Source organism: Polyodon spathula, chromosome 16, assembly GCF_017654505.1.
Source record: "Polyodon spathula isolate WHYD16114869_AA chromosome 16, ASM1765450v1, whole genome shotgun sequence".
NCBI classification, from domain to species: domain Eukaryota; kingdom Metazoa; phylum Chordata; class Actinopteri; order Acipenseriformes; family Polyodontidae; genus Polyodon; species Polyodon spathula.
The window spans coordinates 12630078-12647497 of record NC_054549.1 but is presented as its reverse complement, the minus strand read 5'-3'; the positions used below and the strand labels follow the sequence as shown (position 1 = coordinate 12647497).

Genomic DNA, 17420 nt, shown 5'->3' with positions numbered 1-17420 from the left:
GCTCCCTTACTCTCCGAACACAGCTTCAGCTTTTACATGGAAAATTAGGAGAATGATGAACAAAAGACTAAGCATGTCCCAGCTTTTCAATACTTGCATAACAAGACCGCAGTAAAATAAAGCGCACCCCGTTCCCCTCGGGTAAAATACAAGCAAGTCAAGGTTTGTCCATATTTTGTTTTATATATCTTACACGTTGCCTCAGAAATGTTGTACTGCACCCAGCTCTAAGCATCCTGCTTTGGAATTCTTAAAATAAGAATTGCCATGGCTGCTAATTCTTTTTACAGTGCATTTTTGACAGATATACTTTAATGAAGTCTTAATCCTTACATACACATAAGTGTTGGTGTCTGGGGATCACATATATTCTTTACTCATTATGTCCCTCGCTGCCGTTCTTCCCAGAGTTTACAGACCTTGAGCCCCTTTGAAGATTTAAAGACTAAGCAACAGCCAGACCCTGTTGTACTCAAGATCTGGCCTCACTACAGGCAAGTGAATAGGAATTAGTCACTTAAATTACAGAATATATGAATGAACACCATCTCCACCATACATCTGGCCTAATTCAAATGAGCAAGAATGTTACATTAGTTTTAAAAATATTTACAGTACAAAGTTAATAGGAAGCAAACACATAATTTTCCACATGCCAATCTGCAGTTTGAGCCCTGCATTAAAAGCCACAATTCAACAAACAAATAAATGTTCTGTGTTGTATACACTGCAGCTAAGACTAATGAAATCTGCTTGCCAGTTCGAAAGTTTGGAAAGGCTACAGCAGTCCTTGCATCGAATAAATCAATCTGAAAAATGATCCCTATTTTCAAAAGGCAATTCAACAGTCCATTGCCCTCTGTGCTAAGTTAATCAATTCCCTGTTGCACTTTGACACAAATGTGAGCTGTGGCAGTGCCGTTAGTTATTCAGACATTTTAGGTTTGAATGACATTTTCTTTACAGCCTGGTCAACCCCAGTATATAATACAGTGTAAAAGGGGAGCATTAAGACACTAACTGCATAAAACCCTTGTCTTTCCCTTGGCGTGAAGGCAAACTCTCAGGTCATTTGAAAAGCTCCCACTGCAATCCGAGAGTGCTCGACATTGCAGAGTAAAAAATAACTGATGGAAAGCAGAAACGTTTCCCTGATCACAGCTGCTGATACAAACCCATGGGATTCAACTGGAACCCTTTGAAATCAATAATGAAGACCTTCACAAGCCACGGGAAAACAGGTCTGGTTCTTAAAAAAAGCACCTACCAGCTCCCCGAAATGCTTCATGGCATATTCCAGAACACCGGCTGCTGCTTCTGGTTGCTGCAACTTGTTGTTGATGCTGTAAAAACACACAAAGAGAAGACTGCAGTCAAATACAAGTCATACAACCAACACTGAACACGCAACCAACCGTGCCCAGGCAAGAGGTGAATGGGATCTACATACTGCTGACTAATGCTACTCTTTTTGTTTTGGGGTTTCTGATGAACGTGGGGGTAACTTGTCCTGCTGTTGCGGTCTTTACAGATCACACTCTTCCTCCATCTGTTTCAATTTTGTGTGCTACTTTTCACGATACAATCCTTCAAAGGATTTATCTGAATCGCCAAAATGAGGGCTTGGCCAACTGCTGATGAAACCAACCAACCACCTTCAGTACACGCAGCGCTGAAGAGAATGTGGATTGTATCAACCTGTCAGGAGTCCTGGGTCACCGTGTGAACATGCCTGTAAACTAAATACACCACCACAGAACAACTACGGGGGTACTTTGACATTGCTCTTCAGATACTGCCATTTCAAACTGCAATCATCACACTGGCCACCAAATGAGCTATACCAACAGGCTGCTTGCTTCTCATATAAAAAAAAAAAAAGGACCGATATTTTTATCAAAGTACATTACAAATAAGACCCAATTACACATTTCGTTCCTCGTGCAGAAGAATAAATAGTCTGCCATCTCTTTCAGTCCGGGCCAGGATCCCACTGAATACAGATGAAAATTTCTACATCTGGAAGAGCTCTCGAGCTAAGCAGCCTTATTGTCCAAACGCAACGCTGCACCCCTGCTCGGCTCTGTATAGACACAGCGTGTCCATCTGGTAAAAATGTAACTCCCTGGCAGTCTGAAGAGGAAGAGCTAACCCCTTAGCTCATAGGAAATGATATTGTTTGTTGCGCTATTGCGCTGTCTGCAGCGTGGATCCTCAACGGCGCCTTCAGTTGCCGAAGGCAATGCGAGGTTACTCTTGGTTTCTTGGCACATCTTTAAAGTGCCCCCCTCACCGCGATTTATGTCTTCCGCATCTCTCAAGGATGAATACTTCAGGTGAGCCTCACTTTTTGGCTTTCAGTTTTCAAGTCTAAGTTCCGGCTCTGAGCTATTTCCAGTAAAACTGGGCAAAGTCTCAATGGAAAGTCTTGGCACATTTTGTGATGGGAAGATTTTCGAGAAATGAGTCGTTTCAGTCCAAGCAATTGCAATGCAAGACTGACACGCAGGAAGAGACACAGGTGAGTCACCAGGAGGACTTGTGCCATCAACATGGGAATAATCATATTACACCTCAATGGTCAACTCTCAAGTAGGGCATAGTAGATGAATGGAATAAGAAAGTAGCTAAGGAACGCATTAAAGCATTGAAAACTGGTCCTTCCCAATACTGTACAACTACAAAAGCCATTCTATTTAAATGTATCTTGTCATATAGCATTCAGATACTTCTAAACACGTTCATCTTGAATCAAATGAAGGGATTTCTTACCTGAGAGAGTTTAACAGAGGAACAGCGATTCTAGCATAAATGATTTGCCATTTTATTTAATGATTTGCCATTTTATCTTTTTCAATGTAGAACATCTCTCTGCCATGCTTTTAAGAAAATCTCAGTCTTTGCACCGAATAGAATGCTACCTGTAGAATCTTGCAGAACACAGTTCAACCAAATTCCTCTTGTTTGGTTGGTTATTTTAAGCAAAAAGATTTTATTTGAATGCTCTAATGGAGTGGGAGTGCCTTCTGGGAGCAGGCTGGCTGGGAAATGAAGGTTTATCATCATTACAAGCTAATAACAATGAGGAGGAGCTGAATGTCTTGTGGTATTATTACCTGCACTTCAAAAAGAGATGAGGTTGGCCTGCAGGACCACTGGATTATATCCAGTCTCTTATTCAACACTGTTTGAGAGGAAAGGAAATGGTCAACAAGACAGGACTTCCTTATGAATACAGACGAGCGAGAGACCTTTACAGATCTGGTGGTGAGCACTCCAGTGTGGATCCATCACCAACGCGAAGGCAATCCCCAAACCTCCTGCAAAGCACAGCTGTCGAATCAGCAAGATTTATGACTTTTAAACACACCAGCGTCTCCTTCATGCACACTGTAGGCAAGTCAGAGGGGTACGGCTACCGCTGTCACTCAGACACAGAGACTACGGATGAGGAGGAACCAAAAAAAAAATCTTAGTGCCCTGCCACTTCGTAAACTCACAAGAGAGGCCCTGCCAGAGCTATGATGCCTCGCTTTGAGACAGGCCCCCAAAACGACTAAAAATACCCCTTTGTTCAAATGAATCCAAGGTGCCTTGAAAACCTCATTATATACTTTTTTTTTATCCTCTTCTCTAGTCTTGTATTTTGCCCTTTTTTTTCCTCCTGCACTCTATTGACATCTTTATGTTTGATTGAAAAGACGGACATCACACAAAAGGAAAACGGGGACTGGTGAAGCTAATTGGGACAAGTCAGCAGATTCCCACTCGCTCCCCCTGCCCCATGCCAGCCATTCCTCTGCAGACCCTCAGTAGAAGAATGGGTCTGCAAATCAGCGTCAACAAGCCACAGTGGCACACAGTTATACTCTGTGCTGCCAGCTCAATACAGTATTGTTTTTCATTTGGTACCCATCAGGATTAGCGTCACGTTAAAAGAAAATTCAGTTTTCACGAAAGCCTTTGCTACAGAATTCTTATGACTGGCTACTGTTTGAATGTATTCCAGACCCCATTCAGGTTTCTCCATTCACTCACAATACTTAAGCTATTGCTAAACAATACAGTTTTTTTCCCTTTATGAAAACAAGTGGATTTTTTTTCTGAATAAAAAATTCGTTTGTTTTCTGGCTGAGAAAGGACTGACTAAAGACTCTGTCCTCTGCAGCAAAAACCTGCTTTTCAGTTTTGTAAGGAGGACTCCCTTACTGACTTTATTCACCTGCAAAATTTGACCATTAAAATAAAGTATGTAAAATGCAAACAGTTTTGAAGAAAAGGCAACTCAGTTTCTGCTACCCACAGTGACAACACAGGACATCCATTGTGTTAGTCTTGGCATTTCCTAATACCAACACCAAACCTACATGTATTTAAATGTGAAATATCACTTCCAGAGCTAACACATAACCCTGTGTTTGAATGACCTTTGATGTTCCGTTTGTAAACCAATAAAGACGACCCACTGTGGGTGGCGTAGGCTTATCCCTGGGGAGTTATAATTTATATCTGTGATTTGTTTTACTAAAGAGGAATTTCTGCTTCTGTGTAACCAAACCTGTAAAAAGAACGGGTTTCTCCATCTTCAATGTTGCGCAAACAGACACAAGGCCAAACCAGCTGGCTTGCCTCTATTATTTTCATCACCTTTCAGAGGTCCTAGCATGCGGTAAACCATCCTTCACACATACTCAATGCTAATGTTACATGTTGACGATAACTCTCCCTACTGGATTGGGTATGAGGGTGGTTTTACTGTAATGAAGGCATTAGCTAATGTTAAATGGTATAAGGATTAAACTAAACAGCTCTGCTTGATGCTACAGACCATCCAAGCACATCCTGAAAGCATTTCGGCTCCGAGAGTGCTTACAGCGGTGATATTAGAACCCGTTAACTAATGGAAAAGGGATTTGGAGATGCCGAGGTGTTTTTTATTCATGGAAAGGTCGCACGGATTTGCTCTCTGAAGATGTTCTTGAGCAGGAGTCCTTATAATTCACTGTGACAGCTGAGAAACAGGGTGGGATATGCTCTTCATTACCCTGTTTCCTTCTGAACTATATAAGCTTTTCTTTCAAACCAGTAAAAACAAACACCCTGCTTTCCCTTCTTAATAGTTCCAGGTAAAAACCTTTTGACAACTGTATCTGACAGCTTGTTGTAAATGTAATAAACAAGATTGTTTGCTGTAGAAGTTTGTATACTGAGCTGAAGTCCTTTCAGGGAGAATTAACATGGCCTCTGGAAACCTGGCAGTGGTTTCTAAACAAGAATTAAGTCGACAAAACAATTAAGATTGCACTGTATAGGTGGAAGGAATTCATTATATTACATTCTCAATAATATCTGATCAATTAAATGAAGCGTTGAATAAAAAATGTCCTGTTCTATATACTGTAAAGCCACTCTATTTAATTTTACAGGGCTGGTATTTCTTAAACTTCACATTTGCATTCCTTTAAAACATGACTCAGATTTACTGCGACTAAGAACTTGAGTTAATATTGCTTTACTTCCATGCACATGCATGTTGGAGTTTCAAATGAATTGAATCCAAGCTAGAGGAGATATGCTTCAGGAACTAAATATATTGATTTCTTGCCTGAGTGAGTTTAACACTGATGCTCAAAACCTTATTCCTCAAAACAGCTGGCCGTTTTAACTGTAAAACAAAAAACTGGAGACCTGTAAGAAACGACCACTGGTAGCTCTACACAGCAACCGACAGCACCAAGCCTGCTTCTAGATATCACACTTACTGATTAAAGGCAACTTCTTAGATAGATGAAACAGCTCAAAGTCAAAGCTTCAAAATCAAATCAAATATCTAGTAGCTTCAGCACAACCAGCGATAATGGCAACTGCAGGTGCCGTTATCTGTTAAATGTTTGTGTTGATCTGTTTTGATTGGGAATTTGATATAACGTAATGTAATATGCGTCATTGGACTGGCACAAGGCTAGGGCGTTGAGTGAACCCACCCTGCTCCATGGCTGTGTGCATCTTCAAAAGGGGTTTCCTCTTGCCAGCTGGCTATACTGTCAGGTCTTTGTAATGTACTTTACCGAAATGACAGAAAGGTATGCAGCTGGCACCAGCACAGTGTAGGACTCCAATCGTTCCGAATTTTGTATTTATTATACCTTTTATTTACAGTCCTGATGTTTATGCTACCTTTACTGCTCGTCTACTATTACAGTGGGAATGCATTTTATGAAAAACGGTTCAACAGTCACAACAAAAACAAACGCACCACCGACAGCAGAGTAAGGGAATGTGGAATGGGAAACTTTAAAAACACTCAATCATAAATGAGGTCAAATGTGGTACAACATTTTTTTTAAATGGTGGGATTTGTACATTTATATCCTGAAAACGATTTTAAAACATCTGGACCCAAGCAATCAAGGCATGTTAATTATCAAAGTGGGTAACAGAGTGCGAACATCTAATGAAAGCTAGTTCAGCTCCACCCTCCAGCTCCCACTTTTCTGCTAAAATAACCGGCAGAATTTGCAGCGAGACGTGCAAGAACACTCCCACGATGAATTAACACAAACTGCTTCTGAATTTACGACGGACAGGTACTACGTTTTAAACCAGAATGTTGTTTTGAACACTTTTCGGTTTCTGTATGAACGGATGCAGCACAATATGGCAAAGCTAAAAGTCAGACCAATTGCATGTTTGTCACTTTTGACAACCTATCAAGAAAATAATGGGTCATAATCAAGCAGTTTAAAAATCCCTAATACAAGGATGGCTCATAATATCTGGCCTGAAGTATACAGAGCACTAATCTGTAGCCTTCCTGTCTCAGAGCGCTGTAATGTGTGACTCAAATAAAAAGAAGAGAAAACGCCATTTGAACTTTCGCGGTTCTGACATCAACCGAAATAAAGTGATGACAGGGTGCAGAGACTGGACTGTCACCCCCTCACACATCTGGATCACAGCTGTTTCCCACGTCACTCCAGATGCAAGACACCTTGTACGGAACCAAGATAACAAAACATCTCTTCTCTGTGCTTGCACTTGGTCTCTCCTTTTTTCAAAAACGGCCGGAATGAATCATATTTCCTTTTACGCAACGATAGAAAATCATCCACGTTACTGCCAACTGACTTCGAATTGGTATTTTAAAACAATCATTTGGACAGGAAACAAAAGAATGAAGTTACCTAGAAAATAAACACAACATAACTAAAAATCTGTCTACGATTAAGCTGTTTCAGTGTTTTATGAGTAAACCATGTAAAATGTTAATGCGGATGAAATTGTTTGTGCTGTAGCATTATGTAAAGCAATGACAATGTTATGTAAAAACCTGCTTCTACATCCAATTTGCTTTGGCGACAACTGCAGCGTAATTCCCCCTTTATTTTATTCAGGTCTTCTACGGCGTACGACAACTAAACTGCTGTGAACTTTTATTTCAATGTGAGAATAAAATAAGAAACATTTAACAGTGAACCCAAACAGCGCACAGCGATATGAAAGTGGCACGGACTCTGTTTTATATTAGAGTTACAAGGTCGTTTGCCGTTGCACTCCACAGGTGATTTCTCAATCATTTTAACAGCATACTGCACAGGTAAGTAGCTCTGAAGGCAAACACTGTAGTTATTGTTAAGCACACCTGCTTCCTGAAGCCCCTTTGTTCTATTATAGGAATCACTGTTTTTCTAAGCAGAGAAAAGAGGAGGGGGTCACTGGCTGCTATCCTATACAAGACCATTCTAATAATGGAATGCTACTGGGTATCATTTTGTAATTCTGCCAGCTGATGAAGCCTGAAGAAAGACACAAGCCTCATAAAACACATCAATGTCGCTCAGCATACAAGTGGTGCCAAAAAATCCACCTGCTGTGATTGTTTTCAATCTGCCACCGATGACCTCATTGGGTCTAAGTGAGAGTACATTAGGGCTTGGTCACTGCTGGGATTAAAAGACACATCTGATTTGAGAGTTTCATCTTCTGCACTCCAGATGTTTTGAACCACACTATGGCATGAATTATACTTATACAATACTTCTCTCTCATGACAAAACACTATGACAACCATGGTAACCCACTGTGATTCTTTTAGATTTAAAAAGACAGGTCTGTATTTCCAACAAACAGCAATGGCACATTTAAACTCTGTCAGTACTGAACAAAAAAGGTCTTGTCTGTGAGAAAAAAAAAAAAAAAAGTTTTATCCTTATTCCAGAAAGAAAACCAGATGTCGATAATCCTGTCCCAGTTTATCAGCTCAAGGCTGATAGAAATACAGTGCTGTGCCGCAACTTTGAGCAGTTGGCACACTCCCTAAAGAAACCACACCACTTCGGTCAGGGCCATTTAAAAGCTAACCATCCAGGAGACAGAACCCCCACCAGAAAGACTTTGCGATGCCGGCTGTTGTCAGAATGACGTCACGCCTCTTGCTATCTTCACACAGTATTTCCATAGCGCATTTTATTCATTTAAACACTTTAAAAAAGAGCGGGTTGAAAAGAAGCAGAGATAATTACCATTCATCGGTACCAGAACTGGATCTAAATCCTCATGACCTTGTACAGCTCAAGAGGCAAGAGGTCTTTCACCCTGCTGCTGTCTGAGTGATATTCATGTATTAAATCATTTCTGTTCACCAGGGCAGCTTAAATCAGGACAAAAAAAAACAACTATACCTTCTCCAGCACTGATTAATGTAGAAAAGCAACATCGCTGTATGCCACAAAAACTCTATTTCTCCAGTTATTTGTTTCCTTGGAGAAACACTTCAGAACAATTTTTTTTTTTAAATCACCATCATCAAAGCTGGAGACAAAAGTGCGGTATTCAATCCGCAAGAGACAGACAGACAGAGTGGGAATTGTGTTGGATCTGAAACAGATGTGTCCGTTAGAAGCCCGACCCTATTTTAACCTGCTGAAGGGCCCTTTTTATTTAAAGTAGCTTCTTGTTTCTGTATAGTATTTATTGATTTAAGTACTTTAAAAAGGAGAACATTTTTTTTAAAAAAGCCACAGAGTCTGGAGCCTAGAAACACGTAACACAATTACAATTTAAATTATAACAATATCCTCTGTTAAAATAAACACAAATCTGATTAAACAGGCACGCCTTTAAATAATAATCTGCTGTAGCCTTAAACAAACGTTATCCTGAGGGAACCTCTGTTGAAAATGTGCCCGTCTAAATACTTGTCAATTCCACACACTGGCGCAGTATGGTTATAGGTATATCTTATAGCATTTGGAACGGAACACCTATATATTTATTGTCTTATCTTTTGCAATGACAAAATATGCATATCCTGTACAAAGCAATCACCTGATGGGTGTTTGCAATGTGGTTGGGTACTGTTCGTGATCAGCGTATAAAGGGTTAACTTTGTAACTAATGCAACTATAACCACTGTTAGCTGGGCTTTGCCGATTAATGGCATCTTATTTGTGTTGCTTAGTTCTAGCCAATACCAAGGTTAAAAATAGTACTGGATTCCTATTTTAAAACATACAGCTTGAATAATGTTTTTAAACGGCCTCACAGCACAAGCAGGGCTTTTTCTTTCAGCGTTTTAGTAGCTTACAAGCACGCAAAAGCTGGCAAGCCCTCACATCACAAGCCATAACGGATAACATTCTCAGACTACAACTCATTTTAATAGAGCTTGGATAAGATAACACAATGCACTGGCTGCTGGCAAACTAGTTTGATATTCCAGTCAGCCTTCTTTACACATTAGATCCTGAACTACCCACAGGAGGTAATATGACAATGTTCCTAATTCTTGTGCATTTTTCAAGGACTAGGATACTGTTACACGAATCCATTCCAATGCAGTAGATCGGAGATCCATTTTCCAAGGCTTGACGCAAAGTTTCTTCAGCAGCAGCTAAATATCTTACCCCCCCCCCCCCCCCCCCCCCCCCCCCCCCCAAGACACAGTTTCCTGGGACTGGACAGCAAGCTAATCTGCAATAAACCTGGGCACACAACATGCTAGCCTTGCTGTTAAAGAGACCTGCCTTTCTTCATTACTCACAAATTATTTCCCCCCCCCAATACCAGTACTGCATTTCATATAGCGTGAGGCTATGCTTTTAGTTCAGCTTCTCTCACAGAAGTGGTTTAGATTAGCCTCAGCACCTTTGGTGGAGCTTTTGATTATAAAACACACTGAACTCAACTCAACGCAAATAGGTTTGAAATGACTTTGTCAGGATACAAAATGCATCTGATCTGCCAGTTTGGACTCAAAGACACCACTTGAAGAGTTCAATACAAGTTATATATTTCCTACTTAAAGCTCAGAAGCTAGATGTCAGTAACATCTGTAATATACTAAATATTGATACATAATAGACTAACCAACTGGTTATCTAAATAAAGTTCCACTAAGAGCCCGCATTAATGAAATCAAAACACTGGTTTAAGTAACAACGCTGTGGAGCGCAGCAAAAGAGAAGGCATTTTGTCTTGGCTAGAGACCCGTTTTGCAAATTAGGTGAAATCATGTCAATCAAGATGAATGAGCCTTGTATTCCCCCCCATCGTGTTCATTTGATTTAAGTATTGAAGCCACCTGCATCTGAGACTTTTTTTTTTTTTGGTTAAACAAATAGAGACCATGTTACCAAGGCTGAGATGCCCGTCACAACTTTGTAATTATTTTTAGACCATTTTTAACTGGCATCTACCTGTTGTTTTGATTTTCTCTTTAATTTTATTGTTGTGATAACTTACCTTCACTTTATTCACCGCATGTAATGTCTTGCGTTCTGTCTATTTTCAAAGAAAAGTGGTATATAAATGGGATAAACAGCTTGCTGAGATTCTCATCTCCAAGTATAATACGCAGGTGACCCCAAAAAGTGTTTCTGTTTATTTGTTTTGTCAAGTCTGGCCTTGCCGGTTACTTGAATGAATGTTGAACACTCTGTCAAAGGAGCAGGGTTTTAAACCAAATGATTTGCAGATGTGGTTCAAGAAACAACACGGTCCATTTTATTATCAAAACAAATGAAGGGCTTCCTCTTCTTGACAATGCAGCATTGTGCTTGGGAGCAGCCCCGACACACACTCAACATACTGTCTAAACTCTGCTCTTGCCGACTCGTTACCAGTGTCTGGCGGTCTGGAGTTACTCCGTTATCTTTCCAGCGTGACTTTTTAATAAACCTGGCGACATTCAGCAATGAAGTAATAACATTGTGGGAAAAAACAGGCGACCACAAAGTTTAGTGTGGGCTTGTACGGGTGAGCTACCACTTGGGCTTGGAAAAGATTCACAACAACACTGGGCCAAAGCAACACTGAGAAAGCATATCTGAGACCATCTGGAGAACATCCAGACACCCTGAAACAGGAGCAAAGCTCTCTATTTAACAGGCATTTATGGAAAATTAAAAATGAATATGTAGTTCCTGCAAACGTGATGGAATTGGGGTTTTGGCTGCCTCAAAGCCTAAAGTATTACAAATTACACTTTCTTACCATTCAGACTAAAGTATGCCACATATGGTTCATTTCCACAATTATAGCTAATACAACAATTTAATGAGATAAGCTGTAAAGTATAAAAATGGGTTTCTATATAAGTTTGGAGTCTACCACTGAGCCACCTGCTTGAAATTCAACCCCACATGATGTACATTTGCACTAAAAGCACAGTGAAGTTTGGTATTGGCTTGCTGTAGCCTATTGGTAAAATACATCTTTTTGCATTTATTTATTGCAAAATGAACATTGTGCTCCTGCAATGAACAATTAAATACAGCACAAACTGCCAACAACATTAAAGTCAACAGATCAGCTTGCAACAAAGTCTGATTGCAATTAATTGCCTAGCAGAAAGGAACACAGTATTCTGGCATTCTGAGTATGTGAAAGCTGCTCAAAACGGAACATCGCAGAACCATGGAAATGGATTCCACAGACAGGCCTTGTTTTTGTTCCCAGGTCTTGGCTCCAGCTCCTAGGACAGACTTGGTTGGGTATGGATGTGCCATGTGGCCCAAAGAGTTTTAAACAAGCTTAACAGCTTCAGACAACCCATGGATGAGCTCAGACAAGCTCTGCCAGAGAAGAGAAGATGATTTCAGACAAAAAATTCAATTTGCGTAACTAAAAGGAAAAGTCATTTCAATTCTCCAGTTTCCTTTACCTGGTTATTGTGGGTGGTCCTGAGTTCTTTTGCTCCTCTACTGAACTTGAATCACCTTCTCTGCATCAGAACCCACATCGAAGCCTGTGGAATGCTGCTTCATACTATTACTGAAGAGCCAGCAGTCGAACGGTAACAGTGTCATGTGATTACTGTGTAATCAGAGAGTGCTCAAAAGAGATGGCCACTAGGGCTGTGCAAGGTCCCCATTGTTACAACGCTACACTGCAAGGTTCTTACAGCTTGTGACATTTCTTTTAAAACATTTGAAAAGCAAGATTTGATTTTTATACAGGATCTATGACGGACAACCAGGATTTTTTGTGTGCGTGTATTCAAAAGCTCCACAGAGTGAAAGTGAGGTCGCAAATCAAAGGGCAGAACACCAAGTTCTCTTTGATTCCAGTACTCATGCAGCATTTGCTCGTCCTCCTGAAAGGATTATCTTTGGCAGTTTGTTAATGGTGCAGCTTCTACAACTTGGAATATTTTGGATTCTGTCAGGATCTGATTAAAGCTTGCTTGAAGGCGAGATCTAATGCAGGTTTAAGTATGTAAAATAATACGCACTGTAACTCGGTCTGACATCGTAGTGGGTTTAATGCTGTTAAAACAATTTAAATGGCTTCCCATAAAAGTGTCATTACTAAGAAAGCCCGAGGGTACATTTTCCACAGTGTACTGAACAATAAAGAGCAAGGTTTTCTGTACAATTCAGCACCACATGGAAATGTTTGTATGACAAGTGAAAAGTTACAATAATACATTTCAAACAATGAAAACGGATTGCAAATCGTATGTATTGTAGCAGCAAGACACTGCCAAACTTCCATGAAGTGGATGACTCTTTAAGAGGTGCAAATCACCCTAAGGCAAGTTTTCAGATATGAATTCAACTTGGGGGGGGGGGGAAATCTATACAGCTGGGGTTAAAGTGGGGGGCTATGACTTCATAGAGACATTACAATTTTATAATACAGTTCTTAGAAACAAAGCCGAGACCATTAACCTAGCACCCTGCTTCAGATTCCACTGCCTTCTGAATGTGCAGTTACAAAAAAAAATTAAATGAACACATCTGGGTCACCATTAGTTTTGAGAGAAAACATGAATCACAGCATTGTTTAACCTGGTGAACTTTTGCCAGGGAAACGCTTCAGTGGCAATACAATGTATATAAACTGCTTTCATGTGTTTTACACCAATTGATTGTACTATTCTGATATGGCACAGGTGCGAACGTTAAACCAGAACCACAGTAAAACACTGATTTCATCTGTGATTAAGTGTGCTTTTGAAATGAAACAAGCATGCATTTTTTACTATGTTAACAGAAGCTTATGATCAGCAAGCTACCAATGCGAGTCGTCATGCCGAGAAGTCAGATTGATTTTCTCATAGTGTTTTATATATTATTTAAGCAATGCATTTTAGTATTGACACATTAGTTGAGATAGCACTGGAGTACTCTCTATTTATCCATAGATAAAAGGACAGCAAAAGCATTGGCCTGTGAGCATTGCTGGTCCAGTCTTGGGCTCCACCCTGACGACAGGGTGAACAGTTAATCCAATGTTTGACCTTTTTGAGACTGCCAGCAACGGTAGCTTTGGCAGAGAGCACAGCATCTCTGATTCAGAATTGCAAATACATTTGAATGCTAAAATTGCCCAAGCACCAAACAACAGAACGCTTAATTATTCTGTTTGCCTGACTTGCTGTTGATGGCCCCTTAATCTTCAGCCAAGTTTCACACGCAGCATTAGAATGAGCTAACACACAGCCCACTCCACAGGACCATTGGGACCAAGCGGCAATTCCTTCTATGTGCAGCCATTTATTTTTCAAACCAAGATGGATTTTGTGGACCGCAGACAGTGTGCCCCAGGGTAGCAGTTTCGGGTTTGTACATGGGATGATCCATTGTCAGTTTGATACTGGGTCTGTAATCAATAGATCAGAGGGTATCTACGCTGCCCACTATTTCAGTTGGCAGCCCATTAAACAAACTGCTACCACACAATTCCCTTGCAAGCTTTAGGTTAAAGACTGTGGGAAACTTTTTTTTTTTTTTTTTTTTTTTTTTTTAAAAGGCTTCTATTACATCTTCAGTGATTTGTTTTTATAATTTTACTGATTTGAAGATGAACGCTGTTGAGAACTAAAGTGGGGAACTTCCTGGCAAAAAGAGCGGCTTCCTTTAGACAGCCGGGAATTAGAAATGTATACTTTAGATCAGATAATCGTCTACGAAAGTATGAACTGTAAAAACGAATTCTACTGTTGAAGAAAACATATCATTCCAATAGATCACTCTTGTTACAAAACTGGGGACGGTCCCTTTAAAGCTTGATTTCAAATTCCTTTTGACAATCCGTCCAGGAATCTAAAGACACCTAACACCTGAACACTGTGCAGACTTCCCTGCATGGCACAATTCCTTAAAAAAAAAAAAAAACATACAATTTAAACTAACCAGAAACCCAAAAGCCAACAAATCTAGGTTGTGTTTTACTTCCAATAGCAGATACCATAATGAATTAAATCCCCTCTCTCCATTCTCCTACACAAGAATAGGATTAACCAAAATGTTCTCAATCCCATAATTGAATCCATACACTGCTGGACTAGGAATGGAAGCGTGGCTCTGATGTTGTTTAAAATAGATTATTTAAGTCTTGCAGAAGACATCTGACTTTAGCCTCGCGCTCGGTTTCTCTAAATGGCGTTTATTACTTTTCATCATCTCTCTTGAACCTGGGCAGTAAAAAAAAATTCAAAAAGAGGTTTATCTTTTTTTTTTTTTAATCTAGCCTCAATCTCTTTCACACCCATAGACGTATTTATAAAATATCACACGCTTCTTTGACAGAACATTTAAGAAGTCCAGTAGAAAAGACAGCTTTGGTGGTGGATGTACCTCGATCAATTGGACAATGAACAAATTGCGACTATAACAGACCAGTAATATGGCACCAATTGACACGCCTTCAAACTACTAGTTCTCCTGCTATAGACACATACGGTTGCATAACAAGTGTTAACAATTAAAACTTGTGAAAGTGCTACCTTACAGGGCAGTTACAATACATCCAAGCTAAGAGCTAATGCCTTTCTATAAGACACCAAGCTGGATCCTAGTGTCAACTCCCCCACACACCTGATAGAAGAACCTCTGGATTTGGATGATTGAAATATTCTTGGGATCCCTAGTTCTGTCAAGCAATGTTTCCTCACAAGGAAGCACTTTTCCTTGTGTAACGACACCACAGAGGTATTACTTGGCAAAAAAAAAAAAAAAAAAAAAAATAGACATTCTACGAAAAGCAAAAGAAAAAAACAAAAAAAACTCTTTCTAGAGGTCTGAAATGCAATTAAGAAACAATTAACGCCCGTGCCAGGATAAAAGCACAGCGGAAAGAGTCATCCGAGGAAAATAAAACCAAGACAGCGAGGGAATTTTTACTACAAAGGTTTAATATCCACACTAATTAAAGGTTATCAATTCCACACTTGAGCTGCCTGCAGTGAATGAAGAACACTTTCCTACAAGTCTACTCCAGTAGATACAATCACAGCTTTACATTGCCGGTGTTTCTAATTATAAAGGGTCGGCTTGACTTCTGCAAGACATCAAACTGTTATGAATGAAGGCACAGAGAACAGGATATAGCTGTTCATGTACTTTAAGGTTAATGGTAAATCCTTTAATATTGGTGGAATCTAGATTACATTAAGATGTTGAAAAAATGTATTTAGCAGTTTGAATTCCATGTGTCAAATGTAACTCAAGAATATGAGTATTGTAATTACAAAAAAAAAAAAAATACATAGCATCGAAACCAAGAGGGCCACTACAACAAGCAGAATGCCTCCGTTCGATTTTTTGATACCATCTTGGTACGCCACTGGGAAGGATATTATGTATTTTTTCCCCTCATGTTCAGACTGGGACCCTCTTTGACAATCTGGTCTAAAACAGCTCCATCTGCTGCTGCATCCTACCAGGACAACGTTAAAGGGACAGATAAAGCATGATGGTGCTCGAAACCACTGTTGAGATCTCCCCATTAGAATAGCAGCAACAGCCCTTACAATGTATCTGCCTTTTTCAGAGAGCCTTTCTGAAAAGCACAGGCTGGTGGATTTAATAAAATAGATCAGATCAGCGTGTGCATTGCCACATGTGCTCCTATCTATTAGTTTCAGACTTCACACACTAGCCCTGTTCATGACGCCAGCGTGTTGACAGGTATGCCAGTGCGCTGGGTGAAATAGCAGACTGTTTCCAGGACGGATTACACGCCCCTGGCACATACACTGTGCCCGAAAACCTCCAGTAGGCAACCAGATAGGTAGGGTCCGTCAAACTTGCTCTAATCTGGTCTTGGAGACTTGTACCAGAACACTGCATTAAGATGACAGAACACAAGCCAAGGACCTTGGTTTCAGGAGGTTAGGTTTAAGGTCACTGAACGGCACACCAGGGGAAACTTGGGAGTTTGATACAGCAAAGTTAACTCAAATCTTTAGCTATAAACTTACTTGCGGGAGGATTTTAGAGAATTAGAAAGACAGAGAAGGCCTGTCAAGTCTAGATCTGCAGTCCTCAGGTCAAAGTTGAAACAGGATTTTAAAACAGGACCTCCGGAGTATTTCCCGTTAATTAGTCTAACTGCTGACAGCAGCAGGTCATGAACCCTTTCGACTAGCTTCACTTATATTTCCATGTTTGATACTTTTTTAAAAAAGTGCAAAATATCTTCTCTCATAACAAAAATACACATGCAAGTGGGAGCGAAAATAGCTGCCAGTGTATGAGCGAATGATTTTGTTTCCAGCGCTTCTGGAATAATATTGGTTGCATGGGCATTGCGTGCTGCCTAACACCTCAAAGCTCCTGCTTTGTACTGTCTGTCTGTAAAATTGGAAGGAAAAATAATGAAAAAAGAATGAGCAAGTATTAGAAGGAAATGTTATTGATTTATTTATTTTATTTTTGCCAAATCAAGAAATGATTGTCTGTGCCACCCTCATAAGCTGGCAAAGTGCATCTGTTTTGGTTTGACTGGGGAAACAAATTCTCACAAGGGAATTACATCATTTTTGGACCGAAGGCCAGTACAAAACTGTCAAGAAAATGAAAACATTTGAATAAGTAGTATCATGACGAACCCGCTGTCAAGAGCAGAAAGCTTCCTTCCAGAAAATGACTGCACTAAAGCCGTTCCAGATTGAAAGGGGCTTGCGTCAAGCT

At 40.1% G+C, this 17420-nt stretch overlaps 1 protein-coding gene across 3 annotated transcripts in view; it reads right to left on the bottom strand.

The window, feature by feature from the left end:
• The window catches only part of LOC121328756 (serine/threonine-protein kinase mTOR), a 76965-nt gene that overhangs the window by 23306 nt on the left and 36239 nt on the right, over positions 1-17420 (bottom strand). For all 3 annotated transcript variants that reach the window (XM_041273794.1, XM_041273796.1, XM_041273795.1), the window contains one exon: positions 1268-1343. In XM_041273794.1, the coding sequence (XP_041129728.1) occupies positions 1268-1343 (76 nt within the window). The remainder of the gene's footprint in view (positions 1-1267; positions 1344-17420) is intronic.